The 25,097-nt window shown below is 33.5% G+C and overlaps 4 protein-coding genes across 4 annotated transcripts; 2 read left to right on the forward strand and 2 right to left on the reverse strand.

The window, feature by feature from the left end:
- Window positions 1-308: 308 nt before the first annotated feature.
- On the reverse strand, window positions 309-5,265 carry LOC112795740 (probable magnesium transporter NIPA4). Its single transcript, XM_025837879.3, has 9 exons — window positions 4,515-5,265; window positions 3,656-3,712; window positions 2,967-3,057; window positions 2,730-2,890; window positions 2,507-2,634; window positions 2,277-2,414; window positions 1,659-1,751; window positions 836-941; window positions 309-741 (listed from the first exon to the last, which is right to left on the reverse strand). The coding sequence occupies exons 1-9, from the start codon at window positions 4,669-4,671 to the stop codon at window positions 641-643; spliced, it is 1,032 nt and encodes a 343-aa protein (XP_025693664.1). The 5' UTR covers window positions 4,672-5,265; the 3' UTR covers window positions 309-640.
- A 5,464-nt stretch (window positions 5,266-10,729) lies between these two features.
- On the forward strand, window positions 10,730-16,809 carry LOC112795741 (ribosome biogenesis protein BOP1 homolog). Its single transcript, XM_025837880.3, has 17 exons — window positions 10,730-11,015; window positions 11,096-11,254; window positions 11,330-11,484; window positions 11,733-11,850; window positions 11,960-12,061; window positions 12,194-12,350; window positions 12,459-12,567; window positions 12,655-12,757; window positions 12,933-13,083; window positions 13,165-13,297; window positions 13,389-13,495; window positions 13,884-13,954; window positions 14,039-14,099; window positions 14,543-14,770; window positions 15,142-15,226; window positions 16,177-16,355; window positions 16,510-16,809. Exons 1-17 carry the CDS (start codon window positions 10,947-10,949, stop codon window positions 16,593-16,595), a joined length of 2,073 nt encoding a protein of 690 aa, XP_025693665.1. The 5' UTR covers window positions 10,730-10,946; the 3' UTR covers window positions 16,596-16,809.
- Window positions 16,810-17,962: 1,153 nt separating this feature from the next.
- Window positions 17,963-21,963, forward strand: LOC112795742 (ATP phosphoribosyltransferase 2, chloroplastic). The gene is made up of 12 exons (XM_025837881.2): window positions 17,963-18,034; window positions 18,185-18,521; window positions 18,751-18,810; window positions 19,149-19,262; window positions 19,575-19,640; window positions 19,735-19,842; window positions 19,932-20,015; window positions 20,365-20,466; window positions 20,615-20,728; window positions 20,813-20,893; window positions 21,093-21,212; window positions 21,423-21,963. Exons 2-12 carry the CDS (start codon window positions 18,279-18,281, stop codon window positions 21,516-21,518), a joined length of 1,188 nt encoding a protein of 395 aa, XP_025693666.1. The 5' UTR covers window positions 17,963-18,034; window positions 18,185-18,278; the 3' UTR covers window positions 21,519-21,963.
- A 383-nt stretch (window positions 21,964-22,346) lies between these two features.
- LOC112795743 (nifU-like protein 2, chloroplastic) lies at window positions 22,347-24,411 on the reverse strand. The gene is made up of 4 exons (XM_025837882.2): window positions 24,082-24,411; window positions 23,875-23,983; window positions 23,297-23,607; window positions 22,347-22,727 (listed from the first exon to the last, which is right to left on the reverse strand). The coding sequence occupies exons 1-4, from the start codon at window positions 24,154-24,156 to the stop codon at window positions 22,536-22,538; spliced, it is 687 nt and encodes a 228-aa protein (XP_025693667.1). The 5' UTR covers window positions 24,157-24,411; the 3' UTR covers window positions 22,347-22,535.
- Between the last annotated feature and the right edge of the window lie 686 nt (window positions 24,412-25,097).

Raw genomic sequence — 25,097 nt, forward strand, 5'->3', positions numbered from 1 at the left:
GACCCTTGAAATTTATATTACTAATATATATGCAGGCGACGGTCATGAAAGACCTTAAAAATTGCAAATAGATCCTTGTAAATCTTGCGTAATATAGTCCCTTGATAAAAGCAGCTTCCATTAAATTACAGCATTAGTCGAACTAACTCCAGAAAAGATTACAAGTTATGATTACACAAACCATTTGTCCTGTTATGTGATTGGCTGATTGCCACATTTTGCACTGACAAGTGGAGAGACCGATTTTGTTCAGCTCAGTTCAAACAGCAGATAGTGATAATAACATTGCTAGGCTATCCAGTTCAAAATTTGATGGAGAATACTCTGATTTTAACTGAGAGATACACTATATATAATCAGTGTGCAGAAAATTACATTGGCCGTTTGTCTTCCGTGTGTAGAGGGAAGAGGTAGGGAGGGAAGAGTATACAATGCAAGTGCAAGATCCGATACCATAATCACCAGGACCCCGAAAACAATGACATGAAAAACTTATCCTTCCACTCCAACTGTATCACAAAAAAATAATACGATGGGGAAGGAAATAATCAGTAAAATACACAGTGACCTTGGCAAAGTCCCTCCCCCAGCGCCTCAAGCTTGTCAGATGTGCAAGATGCGACGCTACACAAAGAATGTATCACGGTGATCTCATGGATTCTTGCCGTCTCAGAGGGATGCCCTCGCCCCCATCCTCTTCTGAGTGCTTAGGAAGTCTAATAGATAAAGACGATTGTAAACCTGCAGACCATGATACTAATCACATTAATAAATCATGTTTGAACACTTTCAAGACCTTACACCAGAGAGTTCTTGTGAGCACCAGAAAGCATACCATCAGACAAATCCTTAGTTTTGTGAAGGAGAAAAGTTCCTGAAAGTATTGTCACAAACCCACATATTTCCGTGACAACTTGTGTTGGACTTTGCCCATCCCAGTCCTGATATCATATTCAGTTCTCAATCATCAATCGATGGACAGACACTTAATGTGAAACAATAAAATTAATGGCTCTCGCACAGTAATCTTCTCTCTCACACGATACGCAAGCAGTTCACTAAGATGGTCTATGTAGGGACCCACTAAAATTGACATAGACACAGTTCAAGGAACAAAAACAACCAGCAAGTCCGTCAGGGTCACCCAAGAGAACTAGTAAGAGTATAATTAAAATTAGATTTCATCCATATTGCTCTTTCTTTTAAGGAATTCAGAAACAATTTTGTTCTTCCATTTAAAATCTTGAGAACTAGGGGGGAAAAGTTCTCCACTATTTTCATTTTTGTTTTCCCTAGATCTTTCAAAATGCAGTGAAAGAATGAGCATCCTTCTTGGGGAAAACAAGACAAACCTAGCACAGATCTACCAGAATGCATCCAATTTTCAAGGAGTAATTAATGAAGCAAATCTGAAGCAGCAAGTAGAAAACAAAAATACAAACTTCTCTTCCTGAATGGCTAGTGCAGCTGTGCCGTTAAACTCAGTACTATATGGTTCATTAAGAAAATACTCAAGCCTAAATACAATTGATGGAGGTGCTTTCGAAAAGACAAATGATAGAATATGCAGTCACTTCTGATTATTTCAAGTTAACCTATAGAACTGTAAGAGTATAGCAATGACGTCACATCAATATTAGTTAGGCAAGAATATTTACCTTAAACATGATGACGCTAGCCACAATGGTTAATGTTGTGAACATAACATAATATATGGGAGATACCACTGCTGTATTAAATGTGTCCAGTGCCTAATTGCAGAAAAACAATTATTATAATGTCAATCATGAAGTAGAAAGCACTAGCAATCAAAGCACAAATGGATAAAAGGTGAAAAGAAGTAAGTTCCCCAAGTTAATAAATCAGTTCTTTATATTAATTGTTAACTCGTTGCAAAATTCTCGATCTATAACTTCGCTTAAAGAGCGAGAGATCACATGCAGCGTAATATCCTTGAAGGTTTTCCCAAAGGAAAAGATTTTGGTTCAAGAAAGATATCACATACATGCCACAGAAGATAAATAACACTTGTACAATTTTATATTCTTGTCAACACAAGCCTTTATGAATAACACTACATTAAACATGACACCTCGCAACAGGTTTTACAGAATCTTCTGATGGAAAATCCTATTAAACCAGTTTCAATTACATGATACTTGTTAAGAAAAAGAAGTGTATCAGTGCTTGTTTGATATTGACATAAAGTAGATGATAGTACATCAAAATTCAAACAAATGTAACTTTTAAGGGAATAACAATAAAAATTACTATACCTTATTCAAATAATTCATTTGGGTAAGAACACAAACAGCTACAACTAGAGTGAACGCCCAAGTCTGAGGGTAAATTAGTTGATTCATCCCCGACAGAGTTAACTTTATAGCAATTCCAAGAGCCTTAACACTCATAACCTGTCAAAGGAAAACTTACAACTAAAATACAGAAAAATATTATACAACAAAGAGAGCAAATACAACTCATCAACAACGAAAAGATTGCATACCGATAAAGAGCCCACAAGGGAACAGACACCAATATAAACCATTATGTGTGTCTGGCCATATTGAGGAATGAAGTGGAAGATAAGAATAAAGGCAGCAGTTATGACCAACGCTGCATAGAAGAGAAATGCTGCAGAAGAAATGTTGTATCTTCCAGTTAGTAATCTTATAGTATATACAGTTTGAGTAAAGGAAATTACATTTCAGGCAGGGGAGCTTAACTACCTGGATCCATAGCAAGATTCCATACATCTCTTACTGACTCAATTTCCCGTTCTTGAGGAGCATGTAGAACAATGGTTGTAGACCCCACAACACACAATACGCAGCCGAGAATTCCAAATATATGCAGCCTCTCCCTTAAAATAATATGAGCAAGAGCAGCACTGCAAGACAGCAGCTCAACTCAGAATTTACCAACAGAAAGTTGAGGATCAATCTGAAGCAAAACTTTTATCATACCTGATAATAATGCTGAGAGCACCAAGTGGGGTGACCAATATAGCTGGGGCAAATGCATATGCTGCGAAATTGGCAATCTCACCAACCACCACTGTTCCAATAAGATGTGTTAGAAGAAAAAATTGATCAGCATATTAATATCATAACCACAAGGAACCCAGATCAATATACATGTGAAGTTAAGTATAGTATTAGGAAGGCTTTTTGTCTGTATAGGAATATTCCCCTGGACAATGTGATGACAAATTGGTCAAATCTAAGGATAGCTTATGTTGATGGGGAAATATTTCCTTGTATAACATGTGGAGAAAAATGGTTGAATTTAGATGAAATGTATAAGCCTAAGCAATGTGCTTTTCAAAAAAGATAAAATGTCAGATAAATATACCAAAAAGTAGTAACTTTCTCCTTAAAGTTTGTAATTCATGCAGGAGAGGAGGAGTAAAAACTGGAAAGCATACTAGAAGAAACTATATCATAAATTGCCCACTTAAAGTCTTAAAAAAATCTAGAAACTGGCCAAAGCAAATGCTGCAGCAGGTATCAACCCCCAGGAAAAGAATAATTCAATTGTACAAGTCAACAATGTCACTCAATCAATAATTATTTGCATCATAACTGTTGATGAGAAAAAGTCCAGCATTCAATTAAATAATCATTCAGGACAAAACAGATGATGTTTAACTCACTTGTTATCATCCCCACCCACCAAAGTGGCTCGTACAAGTAAGAATAACCTCCATTTCCTGTCAAAGAGATTTATTAGGGAAGTCAGTTAGTATTGCCGATGATCCATTGTCCATACTGATGAGTAGCAACAACATGAACGTATCTATATTTGAAACTAATGGCAGGGTCAGGTCACATCAAACTCCATTTTCTGTTAAATACTCGAAACAATTGTAGATGTACTATTTTGCAATACGATTTACACCAAACAACACTAGCAATTATAGTACCTATTGAAATTGACTTATGTTAATGCACAATTCATTCGAAGTTAATTGGGTATATAAAATGTACGTTACTAGTCATGCTGAGAATATTGATCGCTCAATCACTCCATAGCAGGGAGCACAAAAAAGCACAAGAAGTTCTGTGAACTTTATGAGAAGCCGATCTACCTATTCTACAAGTATCTGAGTTCCAAAATGCCATGTGAACAGAAAAAATACCCTAGCAATGGAAAAAAAAAAAATCCACACTGAACTTAAAATTTCACTCGGTTGAAACTGGCTTAACTTAAAATTACCCAGATCCTTAAGTAATACAACATCTAATTTTTTCACAGACACTAAACCAAACTTCTAAAATGAACTCTTGGCAAGTAATCAAAGTTAAGGAGCTAACTTCAGAGCTTCATATGAGGCATATCACTCTAGAATTCCCTTACCCAGCTCCCAGTTCAATGGGATCCGTGTAGACCCCTAAACCAGAACAAATCTGGAACTGCAAGACACCATTAAACCCCCACATTCAGAACTTTGAGCAGCGAATTGCGGAGAATGAACAAGGCTCTTACGAAAAAAGAGGAATAAAGAATAATACCTGCCCTAATTCCACTAGCACCAGCTTTCTTCAAGCCCTTCTTTTTGACAATGAAGCTGGCGCCGATGAAGAAGCTGGAGGAGAGAGCGAGGCAGAGCCCCTTGACGTTATCGGCGGACATCCCCTCGCGCCAGCTGGAACCCGAAGAAGCCGCCATGGCTGAGGAGCGCAACGCGCAAAACCAGGAAGCAAAAACCCAAACCCTACGATTGCAGAAACAGCGGTGGAAAACACCGGCTAGGGAAGTGGGATCTTGCGGCAGCAGCGAAATCTGAAAGGGATTTCGCGTTTGCTGGTGGATACAGCTGTCACTACTGTCTCTGGCACTGAGGTGATGTTCCTCGATCGCAAATTCAATTCCAATTGGGTTCCATATAGAGAGAGAAAAAGCGATACACAAAAATTAAAAAAAAAGGGGGAAAAACTTTAAAAAGTAAAGAAAAGAAAACCTAGAATTTTTTTTTTTTTTTTTTTTTTACAGTGTGGTGCCACCGCTACGAAGGTCGATGAGTTCTACACTCCATTCTTGTTTCTCTGCTAATCAGTCATAATAATTGTCATTATTATTACGCCAAATCTCAAAACCCTTCTCTTCTTCTTCCTTCCTCATTTCCTTTAAAAAAAAAAACTTGTGTGTATATTTATTTGTTTATTATTAATCTGTCATGTGATTCATATCCATTATTTATTGATTTGTTATTCATATTCTAACAAGTAACAATTATGTAACTATTATTGTGGTTGGTTGCCCAGTCATCCCTCACATAACCAATATCATTAATTTGAGATAATACTCAATTCGACCTTGCCGTTAGTCTCTAAACTGATTATCGACACATAAATAAATAGAACGTTGTTGATGAGTAATAGTTCAAATGGCATAGTCTTCCCATATTCAATAAAGAAATTGTGATGCGATGTCATGAAATTTACCAAAAGATCGAATTCTTAATCTTTTAAATTTAAAATTTTGATGCGATGTCATGAAATCATTCATCCTACAAATTTAAAGTAATGAAGAAAAGTAACACTAATAGTTATATTGTTAATACTGAATCAAATATCTCTAAACCTTTATTGTATATATTATACAAATATTTTATTAACTCTCTATATTTTCTCTTTTTGTTTTAGCATTCCAATAGTCTAAAAAGATCATAAATAATATTTATTAAAGTTTTTTTCCTAAAACAAATAACCAACATCGTTTTTAAATTATTTAAACACCAAAATTATAACGATATTGTATTATAAATTTTAGCATGACATTTAATTATTTATATTAGTGTTTTATTAACATTTTTTATCAAAAAATTATTTTATAAACTAATATAAATTACGTTTATAAAACTTAAAAATTAAAAAAATAAAATTTTATAAACTGAATTAAAATTCGAATACAAATTCAGACCAAATTTATCAGTGATTTCATTAATTTTTGTTCATTAAGTTACGTGGTCAAATTGTTTGAAATTTGAATCATATTATGAAAAATAAAATAATATGATGAATTATTTTTTAGTTTATCACACTAATGATCAATAAAAATTTGATTTTTTTTATCGGTACACCGTCTTTTGTTTCGAATTTTTAATTAGCACGAGCAGATAAAGTTAACACTTAACAGATTCGGAGTTGATCTTGATCACAAATTTTCTTCTTTTTTTTTTCCCAAATTTTGTTGGAAATTTGAAAAAGCTGAAAACAAGGACCAGCTGGTGGAGGCAACATGGATCAGGAAGGTTTTGCCGTCGCTATCTATGATTTTAGGCTCCACAATTGGCGATGAAATCTATGATTTTTCTTAAATTCTTTTTTAGGGTAGGATTTTTTTATATATGTTTGTAATATTTCAACTAATTGATCATCGTGCTGAATTGAAGTAGACTTTTGACTTAAATGAGTAAGCAAAAGGCTACAACGACTGTATAACAATTTTTTGTGTCAACAAAATTTATTCTGATCCACTTAATAATTTCCACAAAATACTAGGTGAAATTAATAATTCTTATTTATATATACTTTATATAAATAATTAACTTAGCTACTGATTTTTATATACATATAATGTAGTTGCAGTTTCAATTATGATAAATTGGGTTGCTCTGTTTCTTTCATTAAGTTGAAGGGAAGTAACATCCATTGTTACTCCTCGCTCCAATATCGTGTGTATGAGTATTCAGTGGCAACTTAAATTACTACCCAAAACTTAAATTGTATAATAATTCACAATCTAAAACATTTTTGGAATTTTTATTGGAGTTTAATTTTGATACATTGATAATATAAAATATTTTATACAATTGTATAATTATATTTATATTTTTATATGACTATTTATATAAGTAATATAAAAAGTAATTATTTTTGTTAATGTGATATTATACCATTTGATATACATATAGAACTACTTTAATACACTAAAATTAATTTCTTTTTACTATTGTTTGCTGTATTCAAGTGTGGATTTAAATTTTTAAATATCGATTTTTTTTAAAGGATAAAGTATGATTTTTTTATAATTTATTTTATAAATAAGACAAAAAATTCTAAAATATAAAACATTTAAAAATAAAAAATTATATATTATTTTTTAAAATACAAATCTAAAAGTTAGAGAATTTAAATCTTTCAAGTATAATGTCACGTTATCGTCATTCTTGGTGATTTTTGTGACAGCTATGACAATGCAATGTAATACTCTTATTTCTTATGTTCCTGTTAAGTCCACACTCCACACATCCTTAGCCATTGTCGATCAGTATTTATAGCATCATTTAAAGTTACGGTTTGGATAAATGCCACTTTTGGCCATGAAGGGACCGACACTATAAATTATCAATTAATAAAGTAATATTAATTTCATGTGTTTCATATTATATTTTTTATTTTTATCTTCTTTTCTTTTCTTTTTTTTAGCATGATATTCCAATTTTATGCGACAAATTATTCAAGCGTCATTGCAACTAACACATTAAGTGCCTAACCATTTGTACCACATAACATAGGATTCATGATGGTGGGGTGGCGTATATAGTATGAAATTTCGGTAGAGAAGTTCATTTTCTTGTCTCATATATTTAGTGCCATTAATTGAAGAAGTGAAATTGTTTTCAATTTATTGTCACGACATATGATACATGGTAACAAATTGCCAATGCGCATAAGTACGTAACAATTTCTATATCATATGATACATGGTAGGGTGTACATAGCACCATCCGACTCGAAGATCTGGTTTGTCTCCGAACACTTTAAAAGTTAATTTGGTGTGATTTTATTAGGTTTAGTGTCGGATAAAGGTCTAAAAAATAGACTCGATCATTATTTTAGGTCGAGTCCAGATCATAGCTCGGGGTACTCGAACTCGGTCCGGTGGCCCGGTCATCATACACAATTAATATTTTCTGTTATTAGTAATGAATGATGGCTATTCTTATATGAAATTTAAATATTGTAAACTTTAATATTTTGTGTTATTAGTTATTATAAGACTATACATTAATGTTTTATGTTTAAAATACATAAGACTTTATACTAATGTATAATATTGTGTTATTTGTATTAATTTAAATATTTGGTGTTATTAGACAATATTAATATTGATTATGGTTATGCTTTAATTTTAGAGAAATGTTGGTTCTTATTATATTTTTCTGAGTGAATTTTACCATGTCAAATAATGGTTGGAGTCTTGAAAATTTGGATATTTTCACATGTTAATTTACAAGAAAGTATCAAAGTAATGTAATGTTAACGGTCCGATTTTTACTCGATTTTTATTCGGTATAATCGTGGCCTTAAAGTGTAAAGATTTCATTGGATTTAAAGCCGAGTTTGAGTCTAATAAATAGGTCTGGCATGTATTTTAAGTCAAGTCCACATCATATCAAATCCAATTTCACCCGACCCATAAACACCCCTAATACATGGATTATAATCTCATTCTTGCAACCCTAATTGTTGGAATATAAAATTGGCTTTGTATTGTTGATTCACATCGAAATTTTAAGATCCAAATCGCACCCCAATTATGCTAAACCAAGTTTATAATATTGTAGAAAGCTACCTGTCCAAACAAAAAAAGAAATCCCTTGTAGAAAGCTTATAAAATAAATTAGTGGAAGAATCTTTCATTAATAATATCTACCTAACATATTAAAATTGGATTTTTTTCTTAACTAATAAAAGTAAGTTTCTTAACTAATAAAAGTGAGATGTTAATTTTTCATGATTTATTTTCTAAATAAAAATACTATTATTTTTTTAAAATTTATTTTAAAAATATTTTTATTATAATTATATTAAAATTAACATTTAATAAATAAGGTATGATTATAATAATTTAAAAAATATACTTATTATAATTATATAAAAACAAAGGAAAGTGTTGAGTTATTTTTTAGCGGGTTTAAATTATTTATTATTTATTGAAAATTTTGTGCGTTAGAATTTTCTAAGCCCAAACCTCCATCTCACCTACGCGCTGTCCTCTTTGTTTAGCCCTTCTTCTAAGAGGTTGTTGCGTAACAAGTGTATAATGCCCACAAGAATATCTGTGTATTTTATCATCAATTTTATGAATTAATTTCAAGATATAAGGCTTTTCTATTATAACAGGCTGTTCAAAAGAGGGGGGAGGGGAGGGGGAGGGGGAGGGGGAGGGAAGATCCTTCTGAGCAAATCATATCATTCCAATATATTGACAATAAAAAAAACTGTTTATACTAAGAACATAGCATAACCAATTAGTTTGTAAGGGATTCAATGCAGACTTTGATGGAGATCAAATGGCTCTCCCATTGATCCATTGGTTGGATCCTATCCAAATTGTTCGTTTGCTAGACCCGTCGTTAAAAAGCCTACTTTCTTATGATTACGATATTTATTCGAATATGAAATCCAATCCTGAAAATATAGGGATACTCTTTAAGTTTCAATTAAAAATGAAGGAGATTCTCCATTCGAGGGGAGTAGGATACTTTCGAAACTCACGAAGCAAAAAGGAAGTGAGTTAGACAAAAAGAGAAGAAATTTGGACAAAAAAAGAAGTAACTTGGACAAAAAGAAACAAAGTAACTTAGACAAATTTTTTTTGTCGGTAACCTCAACCTCAGACCAATCAATCGAATATTGATTAATTATTAAATAATTTAATAGAAGAGATTATTATGCACTCTATTTCCAATTACGTGAGCAGTCATAAGCATTGCTAGAGGCCATACTGCTATTTCTTTTTAGTTTTTTTGAGTTCTCTTTTTTGAGTTTCGCTTTTGTTGTTTATTTTGAGCTGATTTTAATATATTCTTATTTGACAGTAAAATAACATATAAAAATTTGTTGGTGGGTTTAAGTATTACTAAGTTATTTATGGCCACATTAAGTATATATATTTAATTTATTGAAAAAAATAGATTACTAAAATTAATTAATAACTATTTTAGAATTGATACACTGAACAATAAACAATACATAACATGTTACCTTTTTTATTATCAAACAAATATAATTACCTGTGCCATGCACGTGATAAAATTGAAATTATAATTCAAATTAATCTTAACAAAAAAACAAACAATGCATAATTCGGGTCACCCCGACCCAATTTGATGAAGATACATATTCTAAAATTATTGTTTTGTATTTAAAAAGTATAAGACTTTAAACTAATATATAATATTTTGTGTTAATTATATGTGACTTACATATTTGATATTATTAGTAGTTATTCATGATTATAATTTAATTTTAGAATGTGGTTAGTATTTATTATATTTTTCTAAATGAATTTTATGGTATGAAATAATTGCTAAAGATTTAGAGTTTCTCTTATATTAACATTCAAGAAGATAATACATTTTGTCTTAAATTTATATTTTCTAACTAATATTACGTAATATTATTATGTAATATTAATTATAAATTAATATATTTATTTTTAATAAATTATGAAACTAGGAAAAAATATAAAAATACATAGAATTATGATTAAAAGTCTGATTTTTATTTGGTTTTTATCTAATTTTTATTCAATATAATTATGATCCGAATATATATAGATTTTATTGAGTTTAAAATTGAGTCAGGAATAAAAAATAGATCGAATATATATTTATGATCGAATCTAAATTAGGACAAATCGGAAGCTTATGCAATGTTCATTCCTAATTCAAGTTGGTCAGATTATTTTAACCATTTTGAACTGAAATACCCGGTTTTTTTTTTTTGTCAGTGTGGGCCTGACACAAAAAATGGTGTAACGTGGGTGGCGAGCGTTATTGGTTATTTCCGGATCGGGTCTGCGGGTGGGTGCGTTGTTGGTGCCGTGGCGCTGCAACTGAACAAGTAAGGTAGAGTGAACCTAAAACCCTTTTGTTAGTTGCCGCTTGCGCTGAAAACGAAAAACCCTACCAGTGTTGCCGCTTCTCAATCATGTCTCCGAAGAAGCAAAACGAAGAGGATCCTCATGTTTCCGACTCCGATACCGACTCCACTTACGAGGTATCCTCTCTATCCTCTACTCCTCTCGGTGCCACTTCTCAATTCCTTCGTTCAAATACATTGTTCTTTCTCGCTTTTAGGACTCTTCTGCTGCCGATGACGACGATGGCGACTCCTTTGGTTCTCCATCAGAATCTGAATCGGAGCCCGCAGCTGGGGATGACAGTGAACCAGATGAACACGGTGAAAGTGACAGCTCTGGACTCCATCAGGAAGAGAGCGATTCCTCTGAGGACGAGGTCCACAACAAAATTCAATAACCGTTTCTTCCACCTTCATTCTCATGATGCTTACATGCATTCCTCCTTTGACAGGTGGCTCCCAGAAATACCGTAGGGGATGTCCCTCTCCACTGGTATGATGACGAACCTCATATTGGATACGACATCAAGGGGAAGAAGATCAAGAAGAAAGATAAACTGGACAAATTGGGCTCCTTCCTCGCCAATGTTGATGACTCTAAGAATTGGTCTCTCTTCTTTTCCATTTTCTTTTGTTATTGCATTCACTTGATACACTGGATTCCAACTTTTCAATTTCTTTCATTCAGCTCGTTTTGAACTTTTCATGGCTATAGTGTTTAAAGTCTTAGGCTGCAATGTTGAGGTCTTTAGAGATGCTTTATTTATGTAAAATGTTAAATTTTAATGTTAATGTATGCTATCTCATTTCTAGAGAATAAGATGTTTGATTTTACTACATTTTTAAACATTTAAGGCGGAAAGTATATGATGAATACAATGACGAGGAAGTGGAGCTAACGAAAGATGAGGTCAAACTCGTCCGTAGACTTCTCAAGAATCGGGCACCACATGCTGACTTCAATCCATATCCGGTCAGATACTTTCAATTCCGGTTTTATCTTTTGCTTAAGGCTGTCAACTGTAAATAAGACTTCAATCGCAATTTGTTTCTTCAATTGGTCTCTCTTTGCTAATGTACAGGACTATGTTGACTGGTTTAAATGGGATGGTGCCAAACATCCGTTGTCTAATGCACCTGAGCCAAAAAGAAGGTTTATACCTTCAAAGTGGGAAGCTAAAAAGGTAACTATTCCTTAATTTGTGCTTTAAGCATAATGTGAAATGAGTGAACTGCTGTGGTGTTGAGATATTAGAGGAGAGACAAAGAAACTTTATTTGTTTCTATTACCACTCATGCGCTTCATGATTATACAGGTTGTGCAGTATGTTAGAGCAATTCGTAAGGGACTAATTACCTTTGACAAACCAAAGGAGGAAGATGGCCCATATCTCTTGTGGGAAGATGATTCTGGTTTGACAGAAAAATCAAATCATTTGGCATACATTCCTGCACCAAAGCAAAGACTTCCCGGTATTATAATTGAACAGCGCCCCAAATTTGAAGTTAAAATATTCACTGATAGAGGATATTGGTTTTTCTTTGAGATTGCGTGATATATAATCTTGTTTTTCTTCTTAGGCAATGAGGAGTCGTATAATCCTCCTCTAGAATACATTCCAACCCAGGAAGAGATAAATTCTTATCAGTTGATGTATGAAGAAGATCGTCCTAAGTTTATCCCAAAAAGGTATCGTGTTCTCATGGCCAGCTTCTTTGCTATGTCCCTCTTTTCTTTAGTTAAACTAAATAACTAATTAAATATCACTTTGTTCAGGTTTACATCTATGAGAAGCATCCCTGCCTACGAGAATGCCATGAAGGAGTGCTTTGAACGTTGCTTGGATTTGTACTTGTGTCCTCGAGTTCGGAAGAAACGTGTGAGTGAAATATAAAAGTTGAAGAACTTTTTTGGTTAAGAAATTTTATTTTATTTTTTTATATTATTTCCACTTTACTTTTTATTTTGGAATTACATTTGTGTATATATATTGATTAGTTTGTATATAAGATGGGCACATGTAATGTATTTGTTGTTTTTTCCCCCTATTCTAGCTCAATATTGATCCTGAGTCCTTAAAGCCAAAGCTTCCAAGTCGAAAGGAGCTCAAACCTTATCCCACAGCATGCTATATTGAGTATAAAGGCCATGAAGATGCAGTCACATCAATTTCTGTTGAACCTTCTGGGCAGTGGATTGCATCAGGTATGGATGTTGATGACATAAATTTTGGTCTCAATTATGTAGTATCAAGGTGTCGTTCCTGACTTTCTGTTGTCTGAACAGGTTCAAGTGATGGAACTGTCCGAATCTGGGAGGTTGAAACTGGCAGATGTCTTAGACGATGGGACGTTGGTGAAGCTGTTAATTGTGTTGCTTGGAATCCTCTGCCTGATGTTCATATTTTGGCTGTCTCCTTGTAGGTCCAGTTTACCAATATGTTAAGTTTTCCTCTATAATCGATATATGCCTTGATTGTGTAAATAAATCACTAACCAATATTCTTTTAGGGGGCAAGATGTACTTATCTTGAACACTCACTTGGGGGATGACGAAGAACAGAAAAAGATTAAGGAGCTTCTCTCGGTTGACACATCTACACCATCAGATGATTCTGGTCAGTTTTATGCTCTGTGGTTATATTCTAAACACTTATTCAAAACCCAAAGGAATGATCTAAGAGATTCCCTACAATGTAACATGGGAAAAAAAAATTCCACATACCAAATGAAAAAGGGGCCTACATAGAAAAATGCTAAATAAAACAGAATCTCTCTGTATATAAAGGTTTTGATTTTTGACAATGCTTATGAGAGGCTTAGGGCCTCAAAGTGGACTAGGGCCACAAAATAAGCATTTAGTCTTAGAAACGAAAAAGTCAGTCTGATTTTATTGCTAACATTCTTTAATATTGGGAGAATATAGACTTAATGTGTACAAAATGCTTGCATTTCTGATGTTGCAACCTGATTTGTGTTTTTTTTCCTGATCATGTGTGTTTATAGGCAACTCGGCAACTAGTGTAAGATGGCTTCAAGATGATAAACACGGGGGTATAAAATTAAAATTTTTTAAGGTATTTCCATATTCATCTGCATATCCATTTTGTCTGAAGTTTTTTATTATAGTTGTATAAACTATAGTTTATGTGTTCATGCAGACTGTTACTGCTGTAGAATGGCACCGGAAAGGTGACTACTTTTCGACAGTGATGCCAGCAGATATCCTTTTTGAATGCGGCCTAAGCTGAAAGTGATACTTTCCTTATTTGTCATCCGTTTATTATTTTACAAGGATGAATACATGTGCCAAAGTGATTATGACTTGATTTTCACTTTGTCATGCTTAGTTTCTGTATTTTCCTGTTGCATGTCTGTCTGACTCTTCAGCTAATGATCATGAATAGAACTAGCTAGGCTTGGTAATAATTAGTCATGTAGTTCCACCTATTTAGTGTTTTATTTGCTGGCATTTATGACTGTGTTTTATGTGATTATCTGATTGATGGATCTTATGTAAAACTAACTGTATTATGCTGGTTCTTGTTCAATAAAGTGTTAGATAATTAGCATATCTTAGATTCTTTATTGGATTAAAAGTAACTAGGAATTGAATATTTAAATCAGGCTTGGCTGCTTTTTTTATTCCTTGACTTGTTTTTTACGTGAATCAAGAGCAGTTCTGATACACCACTTATCGAAGAAGCTTACACAAAAACTTCCATTCAAGTTACACGGACTTGCTGTTAGATCAACTTTCCATCCATCTCGTTCCATTTTCTTTATTTGTACAAAGCAGAGTGTTCGTGTGTATGATTTATTGAAGAGAAAGCTCATAAAGAAGCTAGATACTGGGCTCCGTGAAGCCTCATCTATTGCAGTTCATCCTGGAGGTATGATTATTTATTTATTTATTTATTGATAACAAAAGAGAGAATTTCATTAGTTTATAGAAGAAACAGTACACAGGAGTCGAGGAAAGGATATCCTAAGCCATTAAAAAATAATAAAAAAGAAAACCATAGAAATCAGTAAACTGTAGCTTCCCAATCTCATCATGTCTAAGAGGGAAAGTCCTCTGAAAAGTTATTAATATGCTTTGCACCAGATAGACACTAAACGCCTAATTCTATCCCCAACAATAACATTTCCTGAGGGTCTTGGAGGTGTGATTATTGTTATGCAGATGTTGCATAATCAATTAGTTTTTCATAAAAATGAAAATATTTTATCATAATTACTTGTCTGTACGCTCTGTTTATAGGTGATAATTTAATTGTTGGGAGCAAAGAAGGGAAGCTGTGTTGGTTTGACATGGATCTTTCATCTAAACCTTATAAAACTCTCAAGTAAGTTTTGTTATTATTGTTATTATTATTATTATTTGGAGGCAGCTCTGAACTTGTGCTGTGATAGAGTAGTTATCTTCTTCCTGATGCCTTTATATTATACAGTATATGCTATACAGCTACCTGAATGCATGTAAGAATTGCTTTAATGCAAAGGGCAATATGAAAGTGCTTAAGGAATATACCTATGAGAAATTCTATAGTGGGCGGCATAAAACTGAACTATATTATCTCTGTTTATCGGTATTTTTTGGTCATGGATGTGCCATATTGGTGTTGATCTTATATTATGGTAAACGGTTCCGCTACGTTACCAACAGCATATCTGCCAACTCTTATATAATTGTGTTTTATGAAAGTGTGTTCATGGATGTGTCTAACAAAAATGTCTTTTTTATAACTGTGTTTAATAGAAGTGTCTTTATAGATATATTTTCTGGATGTGTCTCTTTATATATGTATTTAAAATATATTAATTATTAGGCACATCTACGAACACACTTCTATGAAACACAAATATAAATAAGAGTTGGCAGAAGTTGGCAGATAATATGTTGGTACCCTATACTTTTCCTATGGTAAAAATTCGTAATCTTGAAAATCTGAGTTTGGTGTCAACTTCTGCTTTGGTTTCTTGTGAATATATGTTGGAAAATAATGTGATATGCTAAAATCTCCCACCGTTGTTTTTCTTTTTCTCAACAATCATGGGGTTTTGTTACACTTCAAGACCCATTACATAGGACAAAAGTCCATTAATTGCAAAGATTAAACAGGGAGTAGAGAATACAGAAGTCAGTATGCTTTGCTTGTTGGTTCTTGGAGAAAGTTTTCATTTCCTTAATGAGCTATGTTATGTTATTTCTTGGCAACAGCTTGGTTTAGAAATTTCACATTTCTGTACTTTAGTTCAATGACAGTCTTTTTTAAATAATTTGGTAACATTGCAGGTGTCACCCAAAAGATATCAACAACGTGGTTTACCATCGTTCATACCCCTTGTTTGCTTCATGTTCAGATGACTGCAATGCATATGTGTTTCATGGAATGGTTTATTCCGATCTCAATCAAAATCCTCTTATTGTTCCGCTGGAAATTCTGCGAGGGCATACAAGTTCAGATGGGAGAGGTGAGACCTGCAGTATTAGCGTTTTATATAGCCCCTTTTTTACTTTTCATTTATCTGTTTCATTCTACATGTCTTTTCTGGGTGATGCATTTAAATATATGCCAACATTTATAAAGACATTTTTGTATCTTAGTTGGAGTTGTCTGCATTTCAGGTATATTAGACTGTAAATTTCACCCAAGACAGCCCTGGTTATTTACAGCGGGTGCTGATAAACTCATTAAGCTTTACTGTCACTAAGGATAATCTTCTGCTAAACACATTCATCTGGGAATGGAGAGAGACTGATTGATATAACATGTAATTGTATCACTAAATTGTTCTTCCATTTGTTAAACAGAAAAGCACCTGGCGAGCGAGTTTCTTCTAATTTTATGTGTTGTGTGGGAACTTCTTGTAATGGTGCATAAATTTTGTATTTTACATTTATCTTCAAATCTCTTGTTGAACACCATCATTGGAATTTATATTCTCAAAAAACTCTCAAAATTATTATTAAAGGAATACAATGGACGTTGTCTGCAGAGTTAAAACTAGATCGGAAAAAATAAAAAAAATGCCCCTACATCTAGCCCTTAGGAATTGTTGTCATAATATATAAATATATAATTGGTCGTTTGTATAATTTCTTATGTTTATATTAGTCGTGCTTACAAATTAAATTATGCTATTATTGAGATTGACGTTGAAAACAAATTGTGAACGCAGAATGTTTCTTCCTAATAATTAAATAGATGAACAGTTTGGCCACTAAGCCAGGTAAGCTCAAGAACAATATGAAGTGTCAAAGAAGAAAAAAATTAAATAGCACAAGAATCTTATGAGTTAATTTGATTTTTTTTTAAACTTAATTAGCAATATATGCACTTTTACAGTATGCTAAGTCTGCTAATCATTTTATATGTGCATTGTAATATAAAAGGATTTTACACCTTTGTATATAATTTAGCAAGCCCTCTTTAAACATAGGCTATGAGTTATGCAGAAAAAGAAAAAGTGAAGAATCACCTAAACCAATTAGGAGTAGAAAATCTAAAGTAACTTTATCAAAGTATAAATTAACAACTAGACTTCATGTATATGAACCAACCACGAGTTATCTAAATAGAATGACGGTATAAAAAAAATTGTGTCAACAAAACTTATTTTGATCCACTTAATATTTTTCACAAAATATTAGGTGTATACTAAAAATTAGGGATCAAAATCTTTTAAAGTGAAAAAGTTGATAAAGTGATAAAATGAAGTGTTAATCACTCTTAAATTAAGATAGTAGGACATACATTTCATAAAAATTATAAAATTAATGGTGATTAACCTTTCATTTTACCATTTTACTGACTTTCTCATTTTAAAAGATTTAAATTAAAAAATTAGCTATTAAATTAATAATCTTATATATATATATATATATATATATATATATATATATGTTAAGTATGATTTTGGTCCCTAACGTAGAGAACGAAAATTTATTTTGTCTTTGCCTTTTTTTTCACTACAAATTGGTCTTGAAAGTTTCAGCGGTGAGATCTGGCGGTAATGGACTATTTTATAGCTCAAAAAAGATTGAAAACGAAATAAATTTTCGCCTTTTACATTACAGACCATTTTGTATGTGTTTGCATGTATTTGTAATTTCAGTTATGATAATTCGTATTCGTGCTCTGCAAATATAGGTAATTGGGTTGCTCTGTTTCTTTCATTAAATAGTTAATTTTTTTTTTTATTTTGTTTCATTTATGTTATTATCGCTTTAGTATTAGTATTACTCATTTTTAATAAAGAGACTTCAATATTAGTATATTGTATTGGTGATTGGTGTACAGTGAAGTCGCATTATTGCCGAGAATTGCAAGTAGAGTCGCCACACACACGAGACGCAGACAGAATAGACGAAAATCTAAATCTGCGCGGACAACAATGAATCTAAGCCTTCAACTTCACCTTCAATGCACGCCACTTCATATTTTGGTCAAGTCCGCCACCGCCACCGCCACCGCCACCACCCGCAGCTGGAGCTGCTACGCCTCGCTGTCAATTCCGCAACCCTCAAACGTCAACGTCCTAAATGGAAGCTCTCCTCTCTCCTCTGAGCGCAAGGAGATCCGTCTCGGCTTGCCTAGCAAGGGTCGCATGTCCAACGACACTCTCGAACTCCTCAAGGTATATCATATTCCAAACCAATTTCACTTACTTATAATGTATTCATTCAATTCAGCTTCTTACCTCTCAGGTGAAAATATTATTATGCTTTATTTGCCACTAGGACTCAGAGTTTTGGTAGTTTGTATATGTTATTTGCTAATGCTAGAAATTCCATGTCTATCTTTTGTTAACTTATGACTGATTTTCTCTCTCTCTTTTTTTTTTTTTTTTTTTTTGGTGTGTGTAGAATTGTCAATTGTCAGTGAAGCAGGTTAATCCTAGGCAATATGTCGCTGAAATTCCTCAGGTTTGTTGTTTTCTTTCTCCTATCGTTTTTCCACTATGGCATTGTTTGAGCTTCATAATAATAGGTTACTCAAGTTATGACTAGTTTCTTACTAAACATTGCTTATGCTTTTGATGGGGATGTCTTCCATGCTTCACTATATGTGTTTTGGTCTCATGCTAATTGATTTAAAGCTATTTGGCTGTAATATATATGTACTCTTCTTTTTCGGAGGAATAAATCAAGAATGTAATTAATGCCTGTTTATGAGGATGTTGTAGCATATGCTGATGGCCAGAATTGTTTTGTTTCCCACTAATGCTGTTAAATTATCATTGATCAGTTTTCTTACTTTGCAGCTGTCCAACTTAGAAGTTTGGTTTCAAAGGCCAAAAGACATTGTAAGAAAATTGTTATCTGGAGATCTTGACCTGGGCATTGTCGGTCTTGATACACTCAGTGAATATGGCCAGGTGAGCATGTGTGAACTTTTCCATCATATGGCTTTTCTGTTCCTGAATATAAGCAAAGGTTCTCTTATGGTTAATGTTGCCATTTGCATCAAATAGTTTCTTCTGTTTCTCATCTCATGAAGTATTAAAATTTGATTTTATTTTTTCTATTACGAGGCCAAGATAGCAATTTTCAAGCATGCTTTTATTTTTTTTTTTTAATTTTCTAGATGAGAATGTGTTTTCCCCTAAAGCTTGATTCTAGTTTCGGATTAATTTCCCATGGTATACAGGAGTGCCAAAGGTTTTATTTAATGTGTTTTCTGTCCTCAGGGAAATGAGGATCTTATCATTGTCCATGAGGCGTTGGAGTATGGTGATTGCCGCTTATCACTTGCGGTGAGAAAAAATAACATTTTTCCAAACCTGCTAGATTCTGCTTGTCTTTCCTTTTTGAAATTTTAATTGTCTTGGGTATTCTCTCTCATTCCAGATTCCCCAATATGGAATATTTGAGAATATCAATTCCCTAGAGGAGCTATCAAAGATGCCTCAATGGACCGAAGACAAGCCTCTGCGAGTTGCTACTGGGTTCAACTATGTACGTGTTTCGATTGACAGTTCTAATCTTATGCTATCGTTTACATTTAGAAAGGGAAATCTAATTTGAACTTTGGTCTTACTGTTCAGCTGGGTCCCAAATTCATGAGGGAGAATGGACTTACACATGTGACTTTTTCAACTGCAGACGGAGCTCTGGAGGCAGCACCTGCGGTGAGAACAGTATTTGTTTTATACGAAGTTTTTTGTTTATGCTTTCTTATTATCAACCATAAAATGGGCTGTGCTGTATAAACAGTTTTTCATACTCCTTGGGGTTTGTGATGTCTCAGTTGTTGATATAATATATATCTTCATTCTGCATCTTAATACATGGTTGAGGTGAAGTAATTAATTGCTTGGCATATGAAACCTTTACCCTTTTATTCATTTGTTTGTAATTTTGGTCAATTGTTTCTGGAATGAAGTAATCAACTGTTGTTGCGTCCGTCTTAGTGATGCTGCTGCCATATGCTGGACATGATATTTATCTGGTTGATTTGTTTGCCTTTGCTTCATTTAGATGGGAATTGCTGATGCCATCTTAGACCTAGTGAGTAGTGGGACCACGCTGAGAGAAAATAATTTGAAGGAAATTGAAGGTGGAACTGTGTTGGAAAGCCAGGTTAGCAATCATTAACTTTTATTTTTTGCCTTGACTATCATGATCTATTAGTTTCAATTTAACAATAGGAAGTTCCAGCCTCCAGATGACTGCTTCTGCATTTGCCTTGATAAATTATCTCTCAATCTGACAATTTAATTTTCTCCAGGCTGTTCTTGTTGCAAGCAGAAAATCAATGATCCAACGGACAGGAGTACTAGAAACGACACATGAGATACTAGAAAGATTAGAGGCACATCTGAGGGCCATTGGGCAGTTTACGGTGCATAGAATTCATTATTTCCATCGCTCAAAATCTAGTGTTTGATGCCATTTTCATTGTATTTGCTAATTTTGGACTTGGCAGGTCACTGCAAACATGAGGGGTAGCAGTGCAGAGGAAGTAGCCGAGAGAGTATTGAGTCAACCATCATTATCTGGGTTGCAGGTGTGATTCGGAATGAACACCTTACCTTCATTTTTCATTTTTTTTCGCTGGTGGTGGCTTTCCTTACAGCATTTGCTTTTTGCGTTAGCAAAGTTTGTCATATACTATCTACTGATTACTGTGATCATGAGCAGTATCATTATTTTTTCACTACAATTTGTTCTCAATTTTAAGAGGAACATGTGATTATCTTCTGCAGGGACCCACTATAAGTCCTGTTTTTTGCAAACGGGATGGGAAGGTTGCAGCAGACTACTACGCCATAGTGATATGTGTACCCAAGAAGGCACTATACAAGTCTATACAGCAGCTGAGAGCGGTGAGTTTCTAAATTATTTTCAAAGCATCTGTTTTGGATTTCATGTTATTCTGAATGACACGAGTCCGAATAACCCAATTATATTTGGTTTGGGATAAAATGTTAGTCTACATGATTTATTACTGCCACTAGCAGTAGCTAGCTTTACTACATGGACTTGGCTATGATTCTCATACTCATTTTTATGTTGATTACATTCATTTAATGCAGATTGGTGGCAGTGGCGTTCTTATATCACCCTTGACCTACATTTTTGATGAGGAAACTCCAAGATGGCGGCAGCTACTTTCTGAACTTGGACTGTAGCCATTTATGATCAATGGATGAAACCTTTTTCATATACTATGGATGTAGAAGCGCATCGACTTTGATGAAAGCTGCAAAGTACACCAACGTTCAGAATTAGAAACTAAAAATGCATTTCTTGATCTTCATTTATAACAACTTCTGGATTGATATCGGTTGGAAGTTTTGTAACGAGCAAGCCTGTATTTTTTCCTTTTTGTCTCTCTTTGGCACCTGTTAATAATATGGATAAAGAAGCGAGTTCATTTTCTTGGTAGCCTTTGTTTTTCGTTTACTTCTTTAGTTGGAAAAGTGGAGCTGAAGTTGAAGGTTCAATTGCTATGGAATGTAGCTTTGGTGTTGTATTTTTTAACTTTCTATTATATTTTACTGTAGCGGCAATGAATTAATTGACCTTTTCTCTCTTGCCACCTTAAATGTATTGAGATGTGATAAAATTTTGTTAGACTTTCACATGCCATAACGAAACCATGTATAGATTCAAAGACTCGTCGTATTGTGTCCAACTGTCAATAAATTCAAATGGACAGAGTTTAACGTGGTAATCACTTGACACCATTCTTCTCGTTTTTCCGAGTTTAGACCAGCTATGATAAACACATGCTGAGTTACGCGAAAAAAAAAATTGACAAATCACCTCAAGTCTTTAACTAATCGAGTAGAGAATACACAAATTAATAACATGTACATAAATATATGCAAATACATGATAATCTGGTGTCTGATTTCTGGTGTGTATGTAGTATTTTAGTGCGCATGTAAAACAACTACTAATGATGAGACTTGTGATGAGAAACAGAAAAAGAAAAAAGGAAGCTGACAAAGTCATAACATAAACCAAAGCAAGGCTTCTTTCAGGATATGAAATCATTTGAATATTGAATTTACACGATAACAGTTCCATCCTGTAGCTACGTATATACTATACATATACATCACTTCACAGGTAACACTTATTGTTGCTGACGAAAAATTACAAGAATGCCATGCCGATGATAGTTGTGTTTAGCGGCCAAATCATGATAAAAGCTGAACTGCTGCAATAGAAGGTATCTTTTCTCGCAACTTTTGTGTAACAGCAACACGTACAGTCATGACACCAGCAGCTGGACCTGTGATTCTCACCTTTACAATTGGCTCTTCAATTCCTACCAATTCAAGAGATCCATCTGCTGCCCCAACCAGGTATGGCCTTATTTCCTCTAGAACCTAAACCGCATATCAAATATGAAATACTTAGAACCTTTTCATTTGAGAATGTTACTGGACAATCAATATTAACATACTATCAAATATAAACAAGTAAAAGAAACATAAGCATCTTTTCATCTTCATAGTTATTACACATACTCAAGTTGAGAGATATCATCCCATTCCCACCAAGTAGACAGTACATGGTTTGATTTTTGCAAATGATCTCCGAAATTTGACATTTGCAATAAACTTATATAAAGTAGTGTTTATCATCCACTAATGTTCTTTGTGTTTTTCTTCTTGGAATTGCAGAAGCTATGATATTTCCGAAAACGTCCTGGAAAGTGAAGAAACTTGAACAATATCTTGTTCAGTTTCATTCATTAGTCTTTGTCCAATAAGGGTACTGATATACTACATATGCCTTCCTTTTCTATATCCATCATGTGTTGTTCCCTTTCTCAAAGTTCTTTTTTATGCGTGCATAAGTGCAAAATGAGTCTATTTGGTTTGTCAATAAGGAACTGCAAAAAATTAATATTCTATGCCAGAATATCAATATCACAATGTTAAACAGAACTAACCTTTTCTATATTTTCTTCATTGAGCTCAAGACCAGTTTCTTCATCAGCAATGGGTTCCACTGCAAATATCTCCGGTATCTTTTCCATCAATCTACGCTCAATGCCCATTTTCATTGTCATAACAGAACTTGGACAGGAGCCACACGCTCCCTGTAGCTTCAACCTCACAACATTGCCATCAATCTCATGCAAAGCCACATTTCCCCCATCTGCGATGAGATACGGTCGAATTTCATCCAATACGCTTTCTACATTTTCTGCGGTTAACGGCAACTCCACAGCTGGATTTGGAGTGGCAACGGCCCTCAAAACTAAACACAAGCATAATAATGAAGACAACTTTTATTCCTAGTTAAGAAAGGAAATATGTACAACCAAATTCAATCAAAACTAAAGGAAATCTATACAGGCAAAGGACCAATCAAAACCTAATGATTCAATTATTAAGCTTATGCCGTTTTATAGCAAATTTTAATTAATCAAGAATTCCAACTACTGAACTTGAATTCCATGAAAATCTCACAAAAAGAAATTCAAAACTAGAATCTATTAATAAATAAATAAATAAATTGACTAACCATGGCGCCGTGATGTATGGGGCAAACGAATCCGAAGAGAAGAACTCAAAGTGCGGCATGCAAGGTTACCTCTCCTCCCGAAGAAGCTTGTGCGCTGCCACTGCCAACCCTATTCATTATTCATATTTCAGATTGAAGTATTATCATCATCATTATAACTATATATCGGAAATTATAAGAACGCCAAAAAAAAATAAATAAGAAAACCTTTTGGGAGGTGGAGGAGGAAGGAGGCTCGAGGCCTCTGCAGCAAGATTGAGTATTGAGCACCACTGCTTGCATCGGTGCCTCTTGTTTTCTTCCCAAAGAACAAAACAAGTCTAATCAGGGTTCTTCGAGATTGGTCTAAATAGGGTTTTTGTTGGTTATGGTTGGTTTTGCCTTTTGCAAACGATTTTGATTTTGATTCTTGCGTTTTCTCTGTTGCTTCTTTCAACAGCAGCCAATTGAATCAGTTCCGTTTCTTCTTCGCCGTTCTGTTCCCTTCGCCCGCTTTGGGCCTTTTGCCTTCTTTCTTTAGTCAATGGGCCTTTCTCCAAGCCCAATATTCAACCCATAAAATATTATCAAAATTAAAAATAGATCCTGACAAAAAAAAAAAAAAACTAAAAATAGATAAATAATGCTACTTCTATACACAGTCATTTACTTTTATTTACTCAATTTGCTTTATCTTTAATTTAAATGAATATGAGCATTTAAACTTTTATATGAGCATCACTTAATAAGAAAAACTTTCTTATTCTAAAATTAGGGCACATAATTTAATAACATGTTCATTAACTTTATAAAGAATAAATGGTAAAATTAATTCCTGAAAAAATTAGTCGTTCTTTAAATTAGTTTTAAAAAGATTTTTTTAATTAAATTTATTTTTTAAAAATTTTAAATTAGTCATGTTAGTTCTTCCGTCATTTTGTTTGTTGATGGTATCAAATTTATTAATGTGACATGTTAAGTGATACCCCAATACACACTTAGAAGTTTTAGTTGACTATTAACATGATTAGTTTATAACATGTTAGTTCTCTCCACAATTAAATTTTGATTTAATCTAATTTTATAAATTTATTATGTTAATAGTCAATTAAGACTGTTAAATGTGTGTCGGAGTGTCACTTAATGTGTTATATTAGTAAATTTTGACGTCATCAACAAATAAAGTGACGAAAGGATTAATACGACTAATTTAAAATCTTTAAAGGATGAATTTGATTAAAAAA

The sequence above is a fragment of the Arachis hypogaea genome, chromosome 4 (genome assembly GCF_003086295.3).
Source record: "Arachis hypogaea cultivar Tifrunner chromosome 4, arahy.Tifrunner.gnm2.J5K5, whole genome shotgun sequence".
Classification (NCBI taxonomy): Eukaryota; Viridiplantae; Streptophyta; class Magnoliopsida; order Fabales; family Fabaceae; genus Arachis; species Arachis hypogaea.